The 26723-nt window shown below is 44.1% G+C and overlaps 1 protein-coding gene across 1 annotated transcript in view; it reads right to left on the bottom strand.

Annotated features, from left to right (window-relative positions):
- Positions 1-5617: 5617 nt before the first annotated feature.
- LOC114572384 (synaptic vesicular amine transporter-like) overlaps positions 5618-26723 on the bottom strand; it is a 79770-nt gene continuing 58664 nt past the window's right edge. The window contains exon 16 of the mRNA XM_028603995.1: positions 5618-5910. Coding sequence (XP_028459796.1) covers positions 5884-5910 — 27 coding nt within the window. The 3' untranslated portion in view covers positions 5618-5883. The remainder of the gene's footprint in view (positions 5911-26723) is intronic.

The following is a 26723-nucleotide window of genomic DNA, read 5'->3' as shown; positions in this document are numbered from 1 at the left end:
ATTGCCCACGTGTGCGTTGAAGTCCCCAGCAGAACAATGGAGTCCCCCACTGGAGCCCCATGCAGGACTCCAGTCAAGGTCTCCAAGAAGGCCGAATACTCCGAACTCCTGTTTGGTGCATATGCACAAACAACAGTCAGAGTTTTCCCCCCACAACCCGCAGGCGTGGGGAGGCGACCCTCTCGTCCACCGGGTAAACTCCAACACAGCGGCGCCAGCTGGGGGCTTGTGAGTATCCCCACACCCGCCCGGCGCCTCACACCCTGGGCAACTCCGGAGAAGAAAAGAGTCCAACCCCTATCCAGGAGTATGGTTCCAGAACCAAGACTGTGCGTGAGGTAAGCCCCACCAGATCTAACCGGTAGCGCTCCACCTCCCGCACCAGTTCCGGCTCCTTCCCCCACAGAGAGGTGACGTTCCCACGTCCCCAGAGCCAGCGTCTGCCGCCCGGGTCTGGTCCGTCGAGGCCCCTGACCTTCACTGCCACCCATGTGGCATTGCACCCGACCCCAACGGTTCCTCCCACAGGTGGTGGGCCCATGGGATGGAGAGGAGTTGCCACGTAGCTTGTTCGGGCTGTGCCCGGCCGGGCTCCGTGGCAAACCCGCCACCAGGCGCTTCGCCGACGAGCCCGCCCGTCTGGGCCTGGCTCCAGACGGGGCCCCGGCTTCCTCCGGGCAGGGTCACTCCATCTCTGCTTAGCTTTTTCATTGGGGTTTTTGAACCATTCTTTGTCTGGTCCCTCACCTGAGACCACTTTGCCTTGGGAGACCCTACCAGGAGCACAAAGCTCCAGACAACACAGCCCTCAGGTTCACAGAGACACACAAACCTCTCCACCACGATAAGGTGATGGTTCACGGAGAGGCAGCAGAAGCCTTTATATTAATAACTGTGATCCACCATCTACCTTTATAGAGTTGATCTCAGGATTGCTCGGGTGCCGAAGGAAATTCCGCCAGATGTTCTTCTTTTTGGACCGATGTCAGTTACCTTCCTCTTTTCTTTGTGTTGGCATTCTAACCTCCGGTGGATTTGTGAGGACTATGGTTAACTGCTCCTCAGATCTCTGCAGGGTAAATCCAGACAGCTAGCTAGACTATCTGTCCAATCTGAGTTTTTTGTTACATGACTAAAACAACTTTTGAACGTACACATGTTCCATCAAAACAAGTTCCTTCCAGAGGCTATTTAGCAGAGGCACCGTGGCTCCGTCCGGAGCTTAGCACCGCCAGGCAAGTATGTGAACAAGTATGTGTACGACAATGCATTTTCACAAACGGGCCAGTATGATATCATACGAAAAATGCACACAAAAACCTATGATATCCTACAAAATTAGGAGACCGTCGGCTGGTGACGTGACGCCGGCTGGTGACGTGACGCCGGCTGGCTACGAGCTCCATGGCGCCGAGCAGCAGTTGATAGTTGTTTAAGCAGAGCTTTGTGACGCTGGCTACAGACCTCCGTTATATTAGCAGTAGTTGGTTGTTCAGTTACCCGAAAATAGGGGACTTTGAGTTGGGTACAGAGCACCGCGAGCTGGGACATTACGGTTAAATTTAGTCCACAAAATATGAGCGTTTTGCTGCGACGAACGTCAAGTTCAGGCACCAGAACGACTAGTTAAGTTTATTAAAAAGATGGTGGTTTGGATTAAACCACTCCTAAGGAACACGCATTTCCTGTGTGAAAGGCTTTAGTTTCACACAGGAACTCCGCTCTCTGGCTTGAAAGTCCTGTATCTTAACACCCACTCAAATAACTGACCAGTATGATGTATTTTTTTGTCAAAGCTTGGTACAACTAAAGACACCAATTCCAATTCATGCTTGTACTGCACTCCATTGCGGTCAGATTTTTGAGCTGCAAGCAGTTGTGGATGAGAAGTGCTGGTAAGAATCATATTAGTAATATGGCCACATCAGCTGTAGGCTACTCATTAAAGCAACACTAGAGAACATTTCCCGCTTCAGTCCCCCTACAAGTTGTCTCATTGGAACTACAGCTCGCGCTACCCGATCTGGCAAACTTGCATAATGTGTAATGGACAATTCCGCTTCCAACCTGTAGGGGGACCAAAGCAGAAAAAGTTCTCTAGTGTTGCTTTAATTTATAAAAACAGACAAGTAAAATATGAACAGAGGAGCTCTGCTGCACTTCGTGCTGTGCACCTTTATGAAAACTATGCCCACAGATTGGGATTGTTTAATCTTTCTTCAAAAATACTGTATATACCGCCAGAGTAATTTTATGCTTGATTATCACATACAAATTCTATACATAGGAGCTTTATGCATATCATGTTTTCTTCGACATCTAACATAGTGGTGCAAGAAGTTCTTTGCCTGCTTTTTATAATTATACACTTTTAACATAGAACCCTTCAAAAAGGCCACCCAGTATCACAGTTAAGGCCTACCACTGCTTTCACATTGAAATGGAGTTATTGTGAAGCACATGCAGGATGTGTTCAGTATCATCAGGAATGCATCAGAATTAGCTCACTGCAGCAAATGAGTGGGGCAGAACAGAACATATTTAAGGAGTTTTCAGGTTCATACATGTGTTTTAGGTTTGGGCTTTGATGTGCAAACAACACATTGTTTTCTTCACACTGTGTGGGTGTACCCCTCTGTCTGAAGCTCTCTGTTTTAGCACCTGTCTCTTTAAGGGACAGCAGTAGCTCAGACTGTAGGGACTTGACTTGGGAACTCAAGGGTCACTGGTTTTGGAAGTTTTGGACTGGTAGCTGGAGAGGTGCCAGTTCACCTCCTGAGCAGTGCTGAGATGGCCTTGAGCAAGGCACTGAGCCCCCTCACTTTGACATCTCTACATTAGTGCATGTATAAGGTCCTGTTTGTGCATGTGTGCCTGTGTGTCAGGGCTGGACTGGAACAAAAAATTGGCCCTGGCATTTTTGATGCCAGCGGCCCACACCCACCGTGATTGGTCAGACACATTCCCTGCAGACAGTCCTCTTAAAATATGCGTGCGTTCTATGATATGAGTTGCCTAGTGTTCAGCGTTCATGTCATAGTTTTGGATCCTTCAAACGGGGTCTCAAGACTAATCTGTTGATCTTACACTTAAATAATTAATTAATTCTTAGAGTTATGATTTGTATATTTATGGTATTTTTATTATTGATATTTGATATTGTATTGCCATTATTGTTATTATTACTGTTTTGCTTAATATTGGCTTAGCAACTTTAAAAACAGTTTACTGTTAATTTTAACTATTGTAAGATTCATATTTTGTCGCTTTGGACACAAGTGTCTGCTAAATACTATAACCATAACTATAACCCTTCCCAAAAGCTACAATAAAGCTGAGAGTAGTACATGCCCTGGGGTCCGTTCCAGGTAGGAGGTTTAACAAACTCTGAGTCTAACCCTGATGTCTGAGTTGATTTACCCCGAGATGGGAAACTCAGAGTTTTCGGTTCCAGAACAGCTGATTTGAGTTGGTTCAATCAACTCAGAGTATGTTCACTCAGGGTTACGCGCGTGCACAAAAGGCAGTATGAATGGAGCCATGATTCTACGATTCACCATGGTAACAACCACAAACAAACGGGTCGGCGGAAATACTCATGCGCACAAACAGCGAGTTTGAACATGTATTTCGTTAAAAAATCAAGACAGCGGCTGCTGCTGCAAAAGAGAGAGAATTGGTGTGGGAGAAAATTGCTGCTCGAGTCAATGCGTACGCATTCACAGTGTATTAATTTCATATTTAATCACAGTTAACTTATAATATTACTGGTGAAAACTGGAATTGTAGGCTACACCTATAATTTTATTTAGGTGTAGTCCTGCAGAGCGAGTCACACTTTTCTGACGGCTCTGCATACAGTGGCTTTACTATTACAGTATGATCGGCTACACTGTTGTAAAGAAAACTGCTGTTTGCAAAAAAACGTAATGCGACACAAAGAATGTGCTGGGATGTTAAAGCCTGTCCACGATGGCTGATGTTAGTGATATGAGGACGGATAAGATATCTACATATCTAATGGACTGTGATAAAAAATACCTCTCAAATCGGTTATGTGGAAATGAAAATATATCTATAGTCGGGACTCAATACCGACGTAAACTTTCTGTTAATTAATACAGCTTTTTCATCAATGGGATCGTCGACAAAAGGACATGACATGTTTGAGAAAAAAACATTTTATAATCTGCCTAATATCAACCAATAAGTTTTTTTATTCATGCAGATAAAACTGCATTAAAATGCGCCTGATACAGACTGAATGAATGAATGAGGAAATGAGTTTGAGAGGGAGGAGACTGAGAGAAACTCAAGTTTTTTCCCCCGTTTCTCTCAGAGGGAGGTCTCCTCTCGAGGTTTCTTGAAGAAAACCTGCTCCCGACCAGGTTAGGTTCACAGACTCAGTTACCATAGTAACTGACTCTGAGGTTAAGTTACCATAGTAACTGACTCCGAGGTTAAGTTACCTCTCTTTCTGGAACGGAAAACCCAGAGTTTCCCTCATCTCAGGGTTAACAAACTCAGAGTTTTCACTAAAACTGCTTTCTGGAACAGGCCTCTGGAAAAGAGCACCAGTACAAGAGAAGCTAATGAAGCCATTCAAAGAACACTGATGCTTGTATCAAAACTGATTTTATAGATTACACAGACTTTTCAGCTGGCCAACAGGCTCCACTAGCATTTTCCATGTAAGCTTAAGCAGTTAGGTTACTTGACTAACTTTAACGTTACAGCCAAACTGCTTGTTATTGTTATGACGTGTAACACACACACACATACACACACACACACACACACACACACACACACACAAACAAACACAATTCAGGTAATGCTGATGTTGAAGCAGCTGCTACAGCCACAAACATGTCATTTGAAGAATCTGCCTGTAGATTCTTAATCTTTTTCTCCTGTAATTTCTCTGCACCTCCCTTACACTTCGGTGGTCATTTGTCCATTTGAACGTGAATACTAAACTTCCAGCATAACTATTACAGCTCGTGTCTCAGGGCCGGGAGGCGTGGCCATGTGGGATTCGTAAATTTGCGGCCCGGAGTGGGGAAGGGGGTTCCTGGATTTGATTGGGTCAGGCCAGTACCAATAAAGAAAATTAACCAATGGGCCGCTGTGAGTTCTTTATGGGCCAGCCGGCCAAAAAATGAAAAAGGCCTATTTATATCGGCAGTTCAGCCCAAAAGTGCGTCAGCCCACCGGGAAAATGCCCAGTATGCCCTATGGCCAGTCAAGCCCTGCTGTGTGTTAAACAACAGATTGTAAAAATGCAATTTCCACTTGGGGATCATTAAAGTATAAAGTTTGTCTCCTTCTTCTTCTTTTAAGAACAGGAAAAAAAAGCCCAGTCTGCTCTGATTGGCTTGCGAGAAAAATATGGTGCACCTTTGCAAAGGTAGTTCTAAAGCTGTGGGTGGAGATACTCAGATGTGAGCGGTTTATTCTAATGAGCCTGCATGTGACAGAGGAAGGGAAGCCAAATCTGATAAAGCTTGTTAAATAACATGTTTTCAGATCCAGACACTCCAGATAGCCAAATGTATGCGCACAAGCACTGAAAAGTAAGTTTTTCATGATCTGCCCCCATAAAGTATTTATTGTAGATTCATCATTCATTAATCGGGCCAATCCCGATGCGACTGATTGAAGCATCCCTAGTAAGAACTTGTGAAATGGCAGATTTAAAAGAGCAAATACTGATGGAGGTAAAATGGCAAAGAAGATGAACACATGGTGGTAAATACAGACAGAATGTAATGAGAGAGGTGATGAATGATGGCAGATGATGCATGGAGACGAACAAATGGACATGAAGGCAGGATGGAGATATGCATGCAGCCGATTGATGTCCGATGATGGTAAGGTAATTCATGGTTTTTCTCCCATCACTAAAGTCTGTAAAACATGAGAGAGTATGTGTTTCTGTTAAGCTCTAAACAGAAATGTTGAAATGTTTTCATCCACATCAGACAAACTGGCAACTCCTTTATAAGAGTTATTTGCATGTTTTGCATGAGATACACATATAAACCTTATGGAAGCTCTTTTTTCTTGCATTGCCTTTGGAATTCAATATCTTTTACTCAGGAGTTCCAACAATGCAATAGTAGGGGTTTACCTCAGTATTCATAGTAAAACAGTTAAATGTAGTTTATATCTCAACTTGTTAACTGTCACTCGATTATGTCTAGCTGAAGTTATAAAAAAATAGGTATAATTTGTTTTTTTCATGAAATAAATGAGGTAAGCTCAATAGCAGGTACTGAAATCAGTGCACGATCAATGGGTTTGGCTGGTTATGGAACTGAGCAAAATGGTGCTAAATGAACACCAGTGTCAAATGGCAAAATTACATTTGACTTTGCCCTAACTTATTAAAGCTGTGTACTGATGGCAACAACATAGTGATGACTTTGCTAATCTTAACCATACTGCAGTTGCGATTGGCAAATCGTGTAGAAATAAAAAATCTTTGCCTTGGACCTTAGCAAATGATTTTATTGAACAAGTTTTTGTAGAATCGTTAAGTATCAAAATTAGAGTTAAATTCTTGTCTAGTGATGGGGTTAGCCAATTAATTGTATTCTGCCTATGAGGTATTGAACAAATAAGTATTATAAGTTTTTCCATGATTGATATAGTTGGTATAGTTTCTATTAAAAGACTGTATTTTTGTTTTTGCGTTTATTTTTATTTTTAAAATGTGTGGGTGGAAAGGGCTTGGAACGATGTCTCTGTATTTGTTTGGTGAATTCTGTTAAAATTTGAAAACCTAAAAATCAAACATATTTTACAGGACAGTATTTGGCCCAAATCGAAATCTAATGCTTAACTTGATTGTTTCATTGTCATGGAATAAGCAGGATACTGTAACTCACTTCTAGCCTTGTATGCAGTTATGAAAAAATAATAATGCAATATTCTACTTCAGTAGAACACCATAGCTTATATTGCTCTTGGGGGGAAATTGTTGGGTCTTTGTAAATGATAGAGTGTGGTCTAGACCTACTCTATGTGTAAAGTGCAGAGATGGGAAGTAACAAAGTACAAATACTTCGTTACTGTACTTAAGTAGATTTTTCAGGTATTTTTACCATCCATCCATCCATGGATGGATGGATGGATGGATGGATGGATGGCTCGTTACTTTAGTTTCAAATAATTTCAGTGGAGTTACCGTTATTGTTTTTCGCGTCATCAATACCAAATTCAATCTAATTGGATGGGAATATACGTTGCATTTGACGCACCACTACAAGACGACTCGACAGATTCGGCGGCATTCATTCGTAGCAAATCATTGCGGCTTGATTGTGGTAACGTTAGCATAGTATTATGGACGGCAACATGATTGGAAATGAACAAAACGGAGATCCCAGAGATTCGGCAGACAAGCATCAAGACATTCCCAATCATCCTTGGCCTCATCCGAGAGAGATGTTTGACATAGTAGGCATGAAAAATGACTCCTGGCAAATGTGCTGCAAATTGTGCCAACCAAAACACCATGAACTGCTGGCTTTCAAGAATTCACCATCGAATTTGAAAAAGCACAGAGAGGTAAATGCATCTTTTTGTTGTTTACGTTAATGGTCAGTTACATTTGTTCTCCTGCTAGCAATGACAATGCCTTGGCTAGCATTTAGTTAAGTAATCCAAGTAACATTAAGGTTAGTGAGCGTTCAGTTTATTTAAAAATAAAATCTAATACTAGCTAGCTGATACAATATCTGCATGTATAGCTTTATATTAAAAACGAATTCAGTAACTTGACTTAGTGTAACAGTGCTGTGGTAACGTTTTAACCGTGTAATATACGTTAAAAAAGCAACTCCACAATGATATTAATTGTTGGTTCAACCGACAAAACTTCAACGATAATGTTTCCACACAAAAGTCCGAGCCGGATGGTTAAGCAAGCTGCTTCTTTACGAACCTCTTTTTACTCTCCAGAAACATGTTGACCTGCTCAAAATGAACGCTAACATTTTTACACAACTTTGAATGCCGAGATAAGAACATTGAGGGATGAAGAAGAAGCCCCGGTTAAACACAATAAAACAAGCCTCATCACTTCTACAATCCACCATGTTTGTTTGTGGCTAAGTTGTACACAGGGAAAAGAAAGAAAGGAAGCTTACTTGTTTATCGCTTAGGGCTGTTATTCTCCTGTCTTGTAGCTGTCTCTGTTTTCGAGACCACTCTCTCTCTGTTAATGTTACTCGTTCTCGTCTCATATCGACTTTATTTTGCACTAATGTTAACGTTAATGTCTCAAACCTCTCAGACGTAAGTTAGAGGACTTGTTTTTTTTATTATTATCATCAAGACCACTTTACGTGTTTTCTTTCAAACTGTGTGATCTGGTTAAGGGATGTGGGGAGCACAAGTTAAGACCGTTAAGAAATGTTACATTTGTATCTTTTCTTAACGGCCCTTGCTTGCACTCCCCAGATCAGTCAGTCAGTCCCTAGAATCAAGGATGACAGCAATCCAAAGTTCGACTTTACTAGCCATAAAGAATTTGGAAGTTCACACACAAGAAATAATTATGGGCTATGTATACTGTGTATGTTGCTAGTTAAAATATACCAAGATATAGGTTTTAGGCCATGGTGCCTAATGTTTCACATTTCATAGTAAGTTATGTCAGAGGGTCTCGGCTACATCACTGAACAATTTTTTTTTTGTGTTTGTCTGTATTTTCACTCACAGAGAAAGTATGTCAATCATATGGAGAGATACAGAAATCTCACTTCAGTTGTTCAGAAAATAAAGTCAACCCCGAATGCAGACCTACCATTCTTCGGAGGAGGAGGAGGACTTTTCAGCAATCAAGCAGTCCAGTTCCCAAGAAAATACCAAACAGCTGGAGACCTACCTGGGGTGCCCAGGTGATACAACGGATACTGAAGTCTTTCCCGGCAGTATGCCGCCTGTCATTGAGGCTTAACACGGCACTACCTGCCTGCGAGAGACTGTTCAGCACTGCAGGGCTGATTTTTACACCAGAAAGGGCACGTGTTGATTCCAAGAACTTTGAAAATCAGCTTCTTTTGACGCTAAAAAGGTTTCTGGTAGTATTGGATTCACTCTCTGCATCATGCAAACACACACACACACACACACACACACACACACACACACACACACAACATTGATGCTAAAAAAAGGTTCTGGTTATGTTAATTATGCCTTGGAAGTTATTCCACAGGTTTTGAAGGGTCTTAGGGTTTCACCCAACATCAAGCACACACAGACTTTGAGGTATACATGTGATCACTTACGGTCTCTCTCTCTCCCTGTCCCAGAGATTTGTGGTCTATCAAACACTGCTGATTGCAATTTAAGCTGAAAGCCTAAGCAGGTATGTTGTTTTAGACTAGTTAGTGAACATATATGGTATTTATACAGAGAAAGCTCAGAGACTTTTTTTGTATACAAACACCAAATAAGAATGAAACAATTATACACTATACCGTTTGAGAGAAACAGGTAAAAGAGCAAAGATACCAACATGTCCAGGTAAGATGTCTGAGGTTATGTACACAGCTATAAAAAAAGTGAAAAACACTATGGGCCTGATTTACTAACACTGGCGCAGTTTGCACTGCGTCTGTTTATGCGAGTTCGGTAATAGCGCACGCTATGCTTCCACATTTTGCATAGTATTTATCAACCCTGACACCCATCAGCCAATCAGCGTCTTTCTCCGCCCACTATACCGTAAATTGCGCTGTAGCGAAGCGGTACTTGTGCTATGATACCACTGAGTGCAGACTGCGATATTCCCACTGCTGATGCTAGGACTGTTTGAAATGATCTGCTGGAATGGGATGTGAACGCTGAGTGGGAGATTCAATTTCATCTTTGATTTCTTCCAGTAACTCTAATATTGCACGGCTGCTTGATCTGTAACGCTAAATGTAGCTCAGCGTAAATTCAGTCAGGAAGACTCCTATTACGTTGTCTCTCTTTAACTGATCAGCTGGGCAGTGGGTGTTTCGGTTCTGAATACCAATTAGAATCAGGCACTTATGTTCTAACCAATCACAACAGTCTACCTTGTTTTAAATCTGTTCTCTCTCTCCCGCTTCTGTCAGTTGTGTTTTCAGACGAGTGCGACTGGGCTGCTTCGCTGGCGGCTTGCCTGACCTTTGTGCTGCTCCGGCTCGTTCTCCCACGCGCCTGCGGTTTGGGGAGTGGTGTCTCGGTCATCTGCTGCTACTCGCCGTGCTCTCTGGCTCCATCCGGCACGTCACCTGGGGTTTTGCCGGCCGTCACGTGGCCGTCGGCGGACGGTGATATATCCTCGCCGTAGGGACCGGGTCGTTTTGACTCCGCTGGACCATCTCCCACTCAGTTAAGTTGTTCTTTCGTGTTGCCACCCGGGGTTTGCACGGGTCGGGCTGCGGGTACTGTGTTCCATGGCGCTGTCTAACTTCTGGTTCACTTGTGTTCGGGGGTTTACTTGCGGCACTTGCTGCGTTTTGAGTCGGTCGGTGGGCTTGTTTTACTTGACTGCGTTATGGTTAAGTGTGCTCATTCTGCAGGGCACCTACCTTCTTTAGTAGGCATGCAGGCTTGCTGCTTCTATTTTCGGTCGTGCTTTTACGTAGCATGCCCTTCGACTACTCAGTTGGTCTTCTCCCACTTGTGCGGACTGCGGTGGTTTATCTCTCTTCCTATTTCTGTGACGTTGTTATTGAGTTTTATATTTATTTCTTTGGATTGTGGACAGTGCACATTGAGCCACAACTCTGTGGGTTTCCGGTGTTGACCGGTCAGCTAGTTGCGTTTGAGCTCTGGTGGTTACTCTGTCTACTTCAGTGGAGCGTGTATTTACGTGCTGTGCAGCTGGTGCAGTCTCTGCCTCTTAACACTGCTTCGTTTTATCAGCTGTTTACTAAGCGGTGGAATGGTTTCTTATGCATTGATTATGTAGTACTCAACTCTACGATGGCTGTTTAATCTCTGTATTCCACAGTGGACTACAGATGGTGTAAAATAAGGGCGTGGGTGTCTAATAGTTACTTTTAGACTGTTTTAATCATTTTGCAGCCCCTTATTGGCTACTATGCATATCTTCTTAGCTGTGGCGTGTTTGTGTAGGCTTCTGTGGCTTAGTGGTAGTGGGTTGCCTGCCAATCAGTAGGTTGGTGGTTTGATCCCTGGCCCTGCAGTCCCATGTCGAAGTGTCCTTGGGCAAGACACTGAACCCAGAGTTGCTCCCGATGCTGCGCATCAGAGTGTCAATGTGTGTGAATGGTTATCTGATGAGCAGGTGGCACCTTATGCAGAGGCCTCGGCCACAGTGAATGTGTGTGAATGGTGAATGGTTCCGTACTACGTAAAGAGCTTTGAGTAGTCGTTAGACTAGAAAAGCGCTATGTAAAAACAGTAATTTACATTCCACAACGTCTGATCATCGCTGCTGGATTTTTACGTTCGTATTGGTGATAATTGGCTTTTCGAACGGGCCACGCACCACTAGCTTCCTGTCTGGTTAGGATTGTATGAGATATCGTGTTCATTGTCTTCTAGGGACCATTGTGATATCTTTGTGTGGTCTACTGTTGGTCGTGTTTGTATTGTATTTGGTGTATGGGCGTGTTTTCTCTATTTCTTTGGAGTTTGGGGTCCTTTGGTCAACTATGGGTGTTTTCAATGTAAAATATTATTGGTTGACCTGAACTGACTTGCATATCTCCTGAGTGGGGATCCTACTGTTGTGACGGCCTGTGATGTTGGCTGTTGCACGGAACTCTTACCCTTCTTCACTGTAGCCTCCTGTGCCCGGCGTGTCTGTAATCCTCTGTCTGGCTATCCCAGTACGTGCGCAGGGATCCGGTGATAGGTCCGGGTTTATGGTCACTACAGGTTTTCTCATCTTTTCGATCTTGGCTATCTCAGCAGTGGGTGGGTTTTGTCCACTGTTGTGAACTCCCTTTTGTCTTAACCTATCTACTCCGCTGTTGTATACATCATGGTTGCGTGTCCTCTTACCGTATTTTGGTTGTGGCAATCTCTTGACCTTCACTTTTGAGCTGGTGCGGTACCTGTGTCTGCTATTCACCTCCTTTTACCTTGTATCCGTGGGTTTCTCTTGTTCAGTGGTTGCCCCTTCTGCGGGGTTTGTCATCACGGGCGGTGGTCGCGGCCTCTGGCCTTCCACTTTCTCACATACTGATTTCATTGTACTTTCTGGCATTTGCCCCATACAATGGATTGCTGCGTCTGGGGCTGTCTAGGGCCCGGAAGCAGATTTCTGTCCTGCGTGTGGTAGTCAGAGTATCGGTGGCAAATTTATGGAGGGCGCTGTCAATGTCACAATATAATGCTTTGATGAGAAGCTTCACCTGACCGGCAGTCACTTACAATGTTAATAATTCTCGCTATGTCCCTGATATGATATACCTCTGTGGTTGATGCTTTGTCTCGTTTCAGATTCAGACTTTTGGGGGTTTGGCAGCAGCAACCGGTACCGGTAGTGCTTCCTTCTCTCACACAACTGGCGTTTTGGTACTCAGGAATCCCTTTCATTCTATTTAGTGTTAAGTATTTAGTACAAGTATGTAAGTGTGTCCACTCTGGCGTGCTGTCGCCTTATTTCGTGTTCTATCGTCATGGTCATACAGATTCATAGTATTATCCATTTCAATTTATAAGTGGTTATTTGTCATTAAGGCCGCGCACTAAATCACTCTCACCTCTATTTCTGACTTTTCCCTATGCATAGATGTTGGTTAAACCGCATTGGGAACTAGTCCTCCTCAAAGCTAACAATTCATCAAAGTGTTATTCTAGTAATTCCTTTAGAATGGGGCTGCTGCTATTGTGTGAGTCAAGGGGTCTCAGTACTTCTCCACAACAACTTGGACGATGGGCTTCCTCTGTGTACTCTTCATCTATTCACCTGATGTAGAAGATGTCTTCAATAACCAGATCTTTTAAACTTGATGGTGGTAACAAGCATATAACTGGTGGTGGTGTATGGATGGGTGCGTTCTCAATTGGTTCTGACGTATTGTTTTACATTTGATCAAGTTGGTCTGATGTTGCTTCTAGTTGGTTCCTGTCTGAATTCCCTATGTTATGTGTATGTTCAGCCTGACTTGCTGATATGTGTTTTGCCTTATAATTCCAGTTGCCATTGTAACTGCAGAAGTCTGGTTTTTCCTGCCTAGTTGCCGGAAATTCATGTCCAGCTGAATTGCTGGTAAAATCTTTTGTTAGTGCCAGCCCGAATTACCGATGTTTTGTTTATACCGGCCTGACTCGCCGATGTTTTGTGTACCGGCCTGACTCGCCGATGTTTTGTGTACCGGCCTGAATCGCCGATGTTTTTGTTTGTATCGGCCTGAATCGCCGATGTTTTTGTTTTGTACCGGCCTGAATCGCCGATGTTCTGTTTGTACCGGCCTGAATCGCCGATGTTTTTGTTTGTACCGCCTGAATCGCCGATGTTTCTGTTTGTACTGGCTGAATCGCGATGTTCTGTTTGTGCTGGCTGAATCGCCGATGTTCTGTTTGTACTGGCTGAATCGCCGATGTTCTGTTTGTACCGGCCTGAATCGCCGATGTTTTGTTTTCCAGCCCGAATCGCGAGGTTTGTGTCCAGCCTGAATTGCTGGTATGTATTCTGTTTTTAACTTGCATAAGTTTGTGCTCGTTCCGTCCCGTGTGACGTATTACCTAGTATGGTTTATTACTCTAATTATTCACTGACTATGCAACACATTCATGTTCTCTATCACCATACAGAGTTGTTGCAGCTTTAAGGCATGTTTAGCATGTTATTTAATCTCTTAAATTCATTTCAGTTTTGGGGGATGTGTTTGGTTTTCCTACACATTAGATTTGTATAGATACCCCTTAACAATGGAGACTAATCTCCAAATAATTGTTTGTACCTACGTGGTTATATCTTAGTAATAAATGCATGCATATCTGCAACAGAGTCTCTCCTGATTGAAATGTAGCTCAAGTTTCAAATTCAGTCAGGAAGACTCCTATTACGTTGTCTCTCTTTAACTGATCAGCTGGGCAGTGGGTGTTTCGGTTCTGTATACCAATTAGAATCAAGCACTTATGTTCTAACCAATCACAGCAGTCTACCTTGTTTTAAATCTGTTCTCTCTCTCCTGCTTCTGTCAGTTGTGTTTTCAGACGAGTGCGACCCGCCTCCTCCCCTTCCACCTCCAGGCCTTTTTGTGGGTGTCTCTGTCTTCTCCCGGCTGGCGGCTCGTGTTCCGTCTTTTTTTTCTTCTCGCCACCACCAGTGTCTAGTTTCCATTGGGGGATGTGTTTGGTTTTCCTACACATTAGATTTGTATAGATACCCCTTAACAATGGAGACTAATCTCCAAATAATTGTTTGTACCTACGTGGTTATATCTTAGTAATAAATGCTTGCATATCTGCAACAGAGTCTCTCCTGATTGAAATGATGTTGTGTTCACTGACAAAGTGTGATTCTTATGTTAAAAACATTTTCAGCCTCACCTATGTCTTCGTCTTGCTCAGATTACTGTTGCCATTTCACCAGCGGCATAAAGGTCTACGAGGAAACTCGACTGCGGCTGGTTTAGACCTGCTTTTAAGAGGCGGAGAATTTCCCCCGCAGAATAGAGACGCTCTCTTACTGACAGTCTTTGTAAATACCACGTAATATATAATTAGGTGCACTTTGCGCTTATCCTCCCACCTTTTTTTTTCCCCATGACCCTCCCACGAACGCATATTGAAAGCGCAACTTGTCTCTTCTCGCTCACGTGGCAGACAATCTGCGATTTTACCCAAGTGTCCCTGTTAGTAAATAGCCCGCATCGGTTACGTCCGTCTTTGCAACCAATTAGCGCCTGGAAACAGGCGCAAACGGCTTGATAAATCTAGCCCTATATCTTTACAATAGTAAAACTGCGTTCTTACTGTTTTTCAGAAAGTAATGGAGGTGAAAGCAATAGAAACACCACATTCATTTTTATTTAGAGATGATGCAGACATCCAATGTGATGAAGAAAACTTGCCACATGATGCTGGAGCGAGGCAGGATTAGTCACACTATTCTTTGGTACTGTTACGTACCTTTAGTTTTTTTACCCAGTAATTCCATAAATTACTAGAGACAAAATACTATATTGAAGAAAACTGCTGATTTTCATTCCTTCTTGTTTACCTTACGTAGAAATTGGTATATTAAACAATCTATATCTTTTCCTTAAATAAACTATTGAGTAGTGTCAAGTCACTCAAATTGCTCAAACTGTAAAGATGAGAAAGTTTGTAATTTCTGTATTGGTGTTTGATGCTAGTGTTTTTACCCTAGTGTGTTCTGAGTGACAGTGTGTGTTATCTCAGTGAGGATTGTGCATAGTGTTTGGCTGCACTGAGCCTGTTTTGAGACGTGTGTTAAGAGTTGTGTTGCTTTGAATGAGTTTTGCAGCTGATGTAAACTGTTTAGCTCAGGTGACTGTTGGTAGTGCAGACTGTAGTCAGAGTTTTGCACGTGACTCCAGTTGTGCCCACTGTCGTTTAGCAATCGGAAAAAACTGTAATCGCTGAGCTCCTGCGCTCCATGGGAAAGTCCATGGGAAAGTCCATGGGAAAGTCTTTAGCTTGTAATTTCTCCAACTTGTATAGCATTTCAATTGTAAAAATTGTGAGCCTGACATATTCCATTTATTATTATTATTAGCACTCCATGTTCAAAGATTTACCAGCTGTCAGTTTATTTCTAATACATTGCTGCCATCCGTTAGTTGTACTCTAAAAGTATGCAGAACTTACATGTAGATTCCTTTAAATGTTAAGGGGAAGATTAAAAAAGGAACTGGATCTGTGAATTATCACAGAATCACAATTGAATTCATATATTACTACTCAGTCAGAATCTTATTAACCTGGAGTCCCAGTCTCTGTCACAATAATCATATATGTGACGTTTTAGGCCTATTGGCGGACATCCATTTAAAATGTAGGCAATGGCATATATATATATATATATATATATATATATATATATATAAAATAAAGAGCCTTTTCTCTTTCTTCTACTGAAGTTTCTCAGCTTGCACTCTAGTAACATTTGTGGTCTATGAAGTGTTAAAGGCTTTAGACTATATGACAGGATGTGACAGGATGTGATATAGCCTAGGGGGAAGGGCTGTAAAAGAGTAACGGGAAATAAAGGCACAATGCTTGGCACTCGTCGGGAATCTCTCTCTGTGTGCTTATTTGTTAAGTTAGAATCACTTAACTCTACATGGTCTCAGAAGTACTTCAGTTACTAAGTCGGGTACACATGAGACGCAGTTTCGCCTAATTAATTGGAGGGAACTCACGGTCAGTAAGTCTGAAGTTTAGCTAGCTTGTAACGCTAACGTGGCTCGTGGTTGACAATTGCGGCAGACGAGAAGGAAAGAAAATGAGCGATTCCAGATAAGCTTGAGAAGCATTTCGTGGTGAGGAGAAATGTTATTTTTGAGCAGGCCAAATTCAATCAGAGACAGCAGGAACAAGGGGAGACTGTGGATAGTTTTATCACTGCACTTCACTGCTTGTCAGAGCACTGCGGCTACGGACAGCTACACAACGAAATGATCCGAGATAGACTGGTTGTAGGCTTGCGCGATAAAAAACAGTCAGAGCAACTGCAGCTGGACGCGGAGCTTACGTTGGAGAGAGCTGTGACGCGCGCGCGTCAGAGTGAAAGTGTGAAAAAACAACAGGACCTGTTGAAGAGTAACTTTAAAGCAGAAACTACAGACGTGGACAGCATTCAAACAAAATACAAATTTGACAAAGGCAAAGGAAGACAGCAGGAAATGCAGGCTAAAACATATGATAAAAGCACTTATCAGAGACAACCATGTAACCAGACACGGTGTATGTGGTCTGGTAGAACACCAGCACACAACAAAAACCAATGCCCAGCTAGAGATGTAGCATGTAACTTGTGTCAGAAAAAAGGTCACTATGCAAAAGTGTGCATGTCAGGGGCTCTCAACGAAGTTAACACTGCAGTGGCAGATGAGGAGGGAATAGGCACAGTTAGTTCTGATGGTGAACCCTGGCTAATCAACCTTAGAGTGAATGAGAATACAGCTGTATTCAAAATAGATACGGGGGCAGATGTAACAGTGCTAGCTGAAGATGTATTTCAGAAGGGGCAGTTCCCAAAGCTAGAGAGATCAAAGAGAGTGCTGCAGGGTCCAGGTCTGACGCCTATCACAGTGAAGGGGAAGTTCACAGCTACTATGAGGACTGACAGTAAAAGTACCACACAGGAAGTGTATGTGGTCCCGGGTCTGAAGTTTAGCCTACTGGGACGTCCAGCTATCCAGGCATTAGGGCTAGTGGCTAGAGTAGATACAGTGGTGCTGGACACAGTCGAGAGAGTCAAGGAACAATTTCCCGCTCTGTTCAAAGGGCTAGGCAAGATGGAGGGTGAATACAGAATGGAGCTTAAAGCTGACGCCCGACCATTCTCCATATCAACCCCATGACGAATCCCACTGCCTCTCATGTCTAAAGTAAAAAACAAACTTGCGCGCATGGAAGAGATGGGGGTGATCTCAAGGGTTGAACAACCTACAGACTGGTGCGCTGGGATGGTGACTGTACCAAAGCCGGGCAAAGATGAGGTGCACATCTGCGTGGATCTGACCAAACTGAATGAGTCAGTTAAGAGGGAGAGACACATGCTCCCGTCAGTCAAACACAGGCTCGGACAGCTAGGAGGCGCCAAAGTATTCTCAAAAATCAAAAACGCAAACTCAGGGTTTTGGCAGATTCCCCTTGCCAAGGAGTCTGCCCTGCTCACAACATTCCTCACTCCCTTTGGGAGGTTTTGTTTTAACCGCCTCTGCTTCGGCATATCCTCAGCACCGGAACACTACCAGAAGAGAATGTCCCAGATACTGGAGGGACTCGACGGTGCCCTGTGCCAAATGGACGACGTGCTCGTGTATGGAGACACACAGGCCCAGCACGACACACAACTATTTACAGTGCTGGGGAGGTTGCAGGAGGCAGGCGTCACGCTGAGAGCTGAGAAATGTGAATTCTCAAAAAGCTATGTCAAATTTCTCAGACAGATCATAGATGCAGCCGGCGTGAGAGCAGATCCAAACAAAACGAGGGCAGTGACAGACATGGAGGAACCTGAGGACGCGAGCGGAATGAGACGATTTCTCGGAATGGTGAATCACCTGGGAAAATACTTACCTCATCTGTCAGAAAAGACACAGCCACTCCGGGACCTGTTAAAGAAGCAAAACGTGTTTCGGTGGGGGCATGATCAACAAAGAGCATTTGACGGCATCAAAGAGTCAAAGGGTCGACGGGAATGTCGAGTGAGTGTGAACGAGTGTGAACTATTTGATAAAGCTTATAGTTAGGGAGTGAGGAGTTGCAGTGTTCACCTAACTGGCCCACCTGCCTCTCTTCATAATTGTTAGATTAATAATACATAACAAAGTAGAGGGAGACAGGCCAGCCAAGCCCGATCCGGCAGGGGGAGAGTTCTAAGCCCGAACAGGCTACCTCTCCTTATGACCTGTCTCTCTTAGTTACGCGGTTATAGTTACGCTGTTAAACATCCCTCCACTCTCATCTTTCGAAGGACAGGTGAGTATTGTGAACGACACTCCAGTTTCCGCCTGACTTCCTGTTTCTTGTTGCAGACGACAACGGCAGACGCTTAACGTCTCGCGATTTAAAGTCCTCCACAACGAAATACAGTCACTAATTACACCGTTTCGCTGTATTTTAACCGGACCTGTCTGGCCGCAGTTTCTCCGTTGTTTGCAAAACTTTCCTCCGCTCCGTTAGCTAACGTCTAGGTATTTGTTGTGCTAACGGCTAGTTAGCCTACCTGCTAGCGGGAGTTAAAACGAACCACTCAGGATTTTGCCTCCTGGGAAATCTATTGTATATTTTGGTAGCAGTAACGGGCTATCCACTGCTTGCTAAACACAAGCAGGAGCACTTGCATTGTATTTCGACTTGTGAAGGTTTTTAGGTTTTAGGAGAAGGCCTCCATCAACGTTGCTACTAGCTAAACTAGCAAGCTACACGATGCCCCCCCTCAGCTGTTCACCTGGCTGCGACTCGTGCCACCTTTTCAGCCAGAAGATAGTGGAACTTGAAGCCAGAATATCGACTCTCCTCCAGATCAAGGCAAGTGAAGAGTTCCTCGACTCCATTATCATTGGAAGTTCCCCCCACACACACACTGATGGATGTTTTGATTCCACTGTGCCCTGCAATACTCTCACCCCACCACACACTACTACAACCTCTGTCCCTGCTGTCTCTCCTCGGCTTCTGCCGAGGACCCAGCCAGCTCTGCTGACCAGCTCCACTCCACACCAGCCTGAGCCATGGCGTGTAAGCAAGCACCAGAGCAGGCGGTCAGGACAACGCTCAGCCCCAGCCCAACCCCTACGACTAGAAAACCGCTACAGCATTCTGACGAACGACGAGGAGTTCCCTTCTCTGCCACGTCCCCACGCAGCTCATCCTGGTCCATCCACACAGTCGACGCGCCCATTGAGGGCGGACTCTCCCCCTCGGACTCATCAATCTCCACGCTGGTCATCGGAAGCTCCATGGTAAGGGATCTCCACATTCCCCTTTACCCAGCGGTCCCTCCAAGGTCTACTGCTTCCCCGGTGCCAAGGTCCGTGACATCCAGCACAAACTTCCCGGCATCCTCGCCCGCCACTCCAAGGTCGACAACATCATCGTGCATGTGGGCACAAACAACATCAGAGAGAGACGGTCGATAGCACTCCAGGAAGACTTCACCACTCTCATCACCACCCTGATGGACACAGGTAAGCGGATTGTCATCTCTGGGCCTCTACCTACCTACAGGAAGGGTGCGGAGAGATGGTCCAGACTGTTCTGGCTCCACACCTGGCTGGAACCACTCTGCACTTCCCTGGGCCTTCCCTATGTCGACAACTTCAACTTGTTCTGGGAGATGCCCAACCTGCTGAAGCGTGATGGTCTCCACCCAAACCGACATGGAGCCAGGCTGCTATCTGACAACATAACGACCACACTAACAGAAGGCAAGTATTGACATTATGTTGAAAATATCACAGATTCATGTCCCCCAGGTATTGATCCTGATAGCACTATACAAGTGGATGGATCTGAAAATGTTTTCTGTAGGATAACATGTAGTACTAGTATTACTCCAGTAACATGTGGTACTAGTACTATTCCAGTAATTATCAACAACAGACCACACAAAGTGGTGAATAGAGAGGCAACACTTAACAACCTAATTGGAATTAAAACTACCACAGCAATGATAGAAAAGGATAGGAAAATTAGATGTGGATTACTAAATATCAGATCTTTGTCTTCTAAAGCAGTACTCGTAAATGAATTGATATCTGATAATCAAATTGATCTATTCTGTCTTACTGAAACCTGGCTGGGCCATGAAGAATATGTTAGTCTAAATGAAGCCACCCCTCCCAGTCATATTAATACTCAAATTCCTAGAGGCTCAGGCCGAGGAGGGGAGTTGCAGCCATATTTGATTCAAGCCTGTTAATTAACCCTAAACCCAAACTAAATTATAACTCTTTTGAAAGCCTTGTTCTTAATCTTCAACATCCAACACGGAAATCAGTACAGCCAATTATATTTGTTGTTGTCTACCGAGCTCCAGGTCCGTATTCTGAATTTTTATCTGAATTCTCAGAGTTTTTATCATGTGTAGTCCTTAAATCAGACAAAGTACTTATTGTTGGTGATTTTAATATCCATGTGGACGTTGACAGCAATAGCCTTACTACTGCTTTCAACTCATTACTGGATTCAATCGGTTTCAGTCAGAGTGTGCACAAGGCGACGCACTGTTTTAACCACACCCTCGACCTTGTGCTGGCATATGGTATTGAAATTGAGGATTTAATATTTCCGCAGAATCTGGTATTATCAGATCATTTTTTAATTACTTTTGAATTCTTGCTACCTGACCATACTAAACCAGATAGCAGCTTCTACACTAGATGCCTATCTGACAGTGCTATAGCTAAATTTAAGGAAAATATTCCTACAGCATTCCAGTCTATGTCTTGCCTTAACATAACAGAGGACCTCTATGTTAACCTCAGTCCCTCTCAAATTGATACATTTGTAGACGGTTACTACGACTTGCCCTACGGACGACCTTAGACTCTGTCGCTCCTCTCAAAAAGAAGACGATAAAGCAAAGGAAATTAGCTCCTTGGTATAACTCCCAAACTCGCAAATTAAAACAAATCTCACGAAACATCGAAAGTAAGTGGCGCTCGACCAAAGTGGAGGAATCCCGTTTGGAATGGCAAGACAGTCTGAAAACCTATAGGAAGGCCCTAAGAAAGGCCAGATCAGACTATTACTCATCATTAATAGAAGAAAACAAGAACAACCCAAGGTTTCTTTTCAGCACTGTAGCCAGGCTGACAGATAGCCACAGCTCTACTGAGCCATCTATTCCTCTAGCTCTGAGTAGTGATGACTTCATGAGCTTCTTTAATGATAAAATTATAACAATTAGAGATAAAATTCAACACCTTTTGCCCTTAACTTCTAACAGTTCATCTTTAAATGCAGGACCGCTAGAAAGAACGACGACTCCCGACATATACTTGGACTGCTTTTATCCTATAGACCTTCAACAATTAATGTTAAAGATATCCTCAGCTAAGCCGTCTACCTGTCTCTTAGACCCCATCCCAACGAGGCTACTCAAAGAAGCGTTACCCGTGGTAAACACTTCATTATTAGATATGATCAACATGTCCTTACTAACAGGTTATGTACCGCAGTCATTTAAAATTGCTGTGATAAAACCTCTTCTGAAAAAAAAAACCCACCCTAGATCCTGAGGTCTTAGCAAACTATAGACCTATATCTAACCTTCCCTTTCTATCCAAGATCCTTGAGAAGGTGGTTGCTAATCAGTTATGTGATTTTCTACATAGCAACAGTCTATTTGATGATTTTCAATCAGGATTTAGAAAGAATCATAGCACAGAGACGGCACTGGTGAAAATTACCAACGACCTTCTAACTGCTGCAGACAAAGGACTTGTCTCCATTCTTGTTCTACTAGATCTTAGTGCTGCATTTGACACTATTGACCATACTATCCTGTTACAGAGACTGGAACACTTAGTTGGCATTAAAGGAATCGCACTAAGCTGGTTTAAGTCCTATTTCTCTGAACGATCCCAGTTTGTTAATGTTAATGATAAACCCTCCAAGCACGCTAAAGTTAGCCATGGCGTTCCTCAAGGCTCAGTGCTTGGACCAATTCTATTTTCCTTATATATGCTTCCTCTAGGTAATATTATTAGGAAACACTCGATTAACTATCACTGTTACGCAGAGCGATACCCAATTATATCTGTCAATTAAGCCAGATGAAAGTGGTCAGTTAGCAAGACTTCAAACGTGTATTGAGGATATAAAATCCTGGATGACCCACAATTTCCTGATGTTAAACTCAGACAAAACTGAAGTTATTGTGATAGGACCAACGCACCGCCGAACTTCGTTTTCGAAAGATATAGTTACTCTGGATGGTATTACCCTGGCCTCCAGCACTACTGTCAGAAATCTAGGAGTTATTTTTGATCAGGATATATCCTTCAACGCCCACTTAAAACAAACCTCAAGAATAGCCTTTTTCCATCTTCGTAACATTGCCAAAATTAGGAATATCCTGTCTCAAAACGATGCTGAAAAACTAGTCCATGCATTCGTTACTTCTAGACTAGATTACTGCAATTCCTTATTATCAGGTTGCCCAAATAAGTCCATTAAGACTCTCCAACTGATCCAGAATGCTGCAGCACGTGTTCTGACGAGAACTAAGAGAAGAGATCATATTTCTCCTGTATTAGCTTCTCTGCATTGGCTTCCAGTGAAATATAGGATTGAATTTAAAATCCTCCTCCTGACTTACAAAGCTCTAAATGGTCAAGCACCATCATACTTAGAAGAGCTCATAGTACCTTATTGTCCCACTAGAGCACTGCGCTCCCAGAATGCGGGGCTACTTATGGTTCCTAGAGTCTCTGGAAGTAGACTGGGGGCCAGGGCCTTCAGCTATCAGGCTCCAGTATTATGGAACCAGCTCCCAGTCGGGGTTCGAGAGGCAGACACCGTTACCACATTTAGGAGTAAACTGAAAACCCTCCTCTTTGATAAAGCTTATAGTTAGGGACGAGGAGTTGAAGCGTCCACCTAACCCAGCCCACTGCTTCTCCTCGTAGTCATCAGTTTTTTTTTTTTTTTTTTTATACTGTATAATTAATAATCGAGCGAGAGTAGAGGGAGGCAGGCCAGTACAGCCCGACCCGGTTGGGGGGAGTTCTAGCCCGACCAGGCACCTCTCTTTAACCTGCCTCTCTTAAGTTATGCTATTACAATTCTAGACTGCCGGGGAGGCTGTTCCTCCCTAAGACACACTGAGCTGCTCTCTCATCTCTACTTGTTACTTTTGTATGCATCCTGTCCCAGAAATGCTTGTTACTAATCTAGCTCTGGGGAGTTTACTCCCCGGAGTCCTTATGTTTCTTCTTCGCAGAGCAATGCTCTGCGATTCTCTGCATTTCCCGGCTGCATCCTGCTGCGTCCCACTGCATCCGCAGCCTCCCCCCGTGCTCTGCAGCGCCACGCTACATCCCGCAACGCCCTGCTGTGATGTTCATAAGCACAGAGTAGTCAGGATCCGGTATAGGAGACTGCACTACTCAGTATGACACGATGTGCCCTGCTATGACATGAACTTCCACGATAACCTTCAAAGTCAATGTGACTTCTAATGTGACTGTTATCACCACTGTTCATCACGCCCCCAACCGGCTCGTCAGACACCGCCTACCAAGAGTCTGGGTCTGCCGAGGTTTCTTCCTAAAAGGGAGTTTTTTCTTGCCACTGTCGCAATAGCCACTGCTAATGCTTGCTCTTGAGGGAATTACTGTAATTGTTGGGCTTTTGGAATTTATAGAGTGTGGTCTAGACCTACTCTATCTGTAAAGTGTCTCGAGATAACTTTTGTTATGATTTGATACTATAAATAAAATTGAATTGAAAATTGAATTGAATTGAAAGAGGAGCTGAGCACACCACCAGGGCTGGCGCTCTACAACGCAAGGGCGGAAACGGTTGTCTCAGCTGACGCGTCATCATTTGGACTGGGAGCTGTGCTACTCCAGAGACAGGAGGATGGCCACCTTAAGCACAGATAGAGAAAGAGGCTTTGGCAATCACATGGGCGTGCGAGCGCTTCTCAGACTTCCTGGTGGGCATCACGTTCCACGTTGAAACAGACCACTTTCAGCTTCTCCATCTCACATGTGGCCGGCAAGAAGTTGGCCACGGCGGATGTGCTGTCAAGGGCGCCGTTGCGAGACAGAGGGCAGCCAGAGCAGGAAGAGGAAGTCAACCTGTATGTACACATGATAATGTCGACCCTACCAGCTACAGAAAAGAGGTTGCAAGAAATAAGGGAATACCAAGAACTGGACGAAATCCTGTGCCAAGGAAAGAAATACTGTACTGAGGGCTGGCCAGACAGGTCCACAATAGACAGAGCTTACCTACCGTTGGCTCATGTCGAGGATGAGCTATCTGTGGAAACGGCTTATTACTGAAGGGATGTAGGCTAGTTATTCCCAAGCTGCTACAGACAGACATCCTTCAGAAACTGCACGCAGGACACCAAGGTATAGCAAAATGTCGTGAAAGAGCCAAACAATCTGTCTGGTGGCCGGGACTGTGTACACAGCTTCAGAAAGTGGTTGAGGGCTGCCACACGTGCAAAAGAAAGAATCAACCCCAAAGAGCCACTGCTGCCCACAGCATTCCCTGATAGGCCATGGGCAAAGGTGGGTGCTGACTTAACCAGTACCTTTTGGTGGTAGACTACTTTTCCCGTTTCATAGAGGTAGCTAAACTCACATCAACCGCCTCATTAGCAGTAGTGGAACATTGCAAGTCTATCTTCACCCGGCATGGCATACCGTCCGAGGTCATAACAGATAATGGACCCCAGTTCTCGTCTGAATACTTCACTCAGTTCGCAGCACAGTGGGGGTTCACACACGTTACGTCCAGCCCAAGATATGCTCAGAGCAATGGAGAGGCAGAGCGTGCTGTGCGGACAGTTAAAGGTCTCCTACAGAAAGGACAAGACCCGTATCTGGCACTCATGGCTTACAGGGCCACACCACTCGCCAACGGGTACAGACCAGCACAGCTGTCTATGGGCCGGCAGCTAAGGACAACAGTTCCGGTCACTGTCATCTCTCAACCCAGGCTGGATGGACATAACCAAACTCAAAGAGGTGGAACAGAGGAAAAGACAGAGAATGAGCTGGAACTTCAACAAAAGACACAGAGCTCATCATCTCAAAAGTCTGACACCAGGCGACCATGTCTGGGTAAAGACACAAAAAAACACAAAGGAGAAGGGGACAGTGATAAGACAGGCGGAAGCACCAAGGTCATACATCATTGACACTCCCAGAGGGAATCTGCGCCGCAACCGAAACCACCTCGTCTCTACGACAGTGGCGCCGACAGCGCAAGCCATCCTGCCAGACTATCCTACCAGACCATCCCACCAGACCATCTTACCAGAGCCAGAGCAACTTTCTGGCCCCACTGGTCAGCCAGTGGGGCCAGATCATGCAGAGCAGGGCTCAGTTCAACCATGCAGTCCTGAGCCTCCGGCACGCTACCCTGTCAGAGAGAGACAGCCTCCAGGGTACCTGAAAGACTTTGTGGCTAAATAGTAGGTACCCCTGGTGAAACTGAGTGATTTCTACGGGGCAGAATAAACCCCCACACTCAGTAGAAGGATTGGGCAGTCTACCCCACCTTCTTAGTTCAGATATTCAGTTAATGTTCACATGCTTATTGTTCATAAGACACAGTTGGGTATTACTTTACAGTTAACTTGTGATATAGTCGGTTACAGTACAGAGGTGCTAGTTTAATCTGTCATATATCAGTACAACTGATCTTAGGGGGGATGTAGTGTTAAAGGCTTTGATATGACAGGATGTGATATAGCCTAGGGGGAGGGGCTGTAAAAGAGTAACGGGAAATAAAGGCATGATGCTTGGCACTCGTCGGGAATCTCTGTTGTGTGCTTATTTGTTAAGTTAGAATCACATAACTCTACAGTCTAGGTAGCTTTGCATAAAAAATGGTCATTCGCAAGTCTACTTTTACTTTTATACTTTAAGTACATTTCCAAGCCTGTACGTTGTTACTTTTACTTGAGTAAATAAGTTAAATCAGTACTTCTACTTTTACCAGAGTATTTTTTAACACAAGTATCTGTACTTCTACTTAAAGGAACACGCCGACTTATTGGGAATTTAGCTTATTCACCGTAACCCCCAGAGTTAGACAAGTCGATACATACCCTTCTCATCTCCGTGCGTGCTGTAAGGCTGTCTGACGGCTCCAGCGACATCAGGCCAGGACAGAACATCAGGTGAATGGTTCCAGTAATCCTACTGCTCCGAATAAGTGACAAAATAACGCCAACATGTTCCTATTTACATGTTGTGATTTATAGAGACACAGCGTGTACAAAAAACAACGTAACATGAGACACAGCCATCTTCTAACTGTAAACAAACCGGGAACTATATTCTCAGGCGGAAGAATATAGTACT

This window comes from Perca flavescens, chromosome 17, assembly GCF_004354835.1.
Source record: "Perca flavescens isolate YP-PL-M2 chromosome 17, PFLA_1.0, whole genome shotgun sequence".
NCBI classification, from domain to species: Eukaryota; Metazoa; Chordata; class Actinopteri; order Perciformes; family Percidae; genus Perca; species Perca flavescens.
This window is presented reverse-complemented; position numbering and strand designations above follow the sequence as displayed.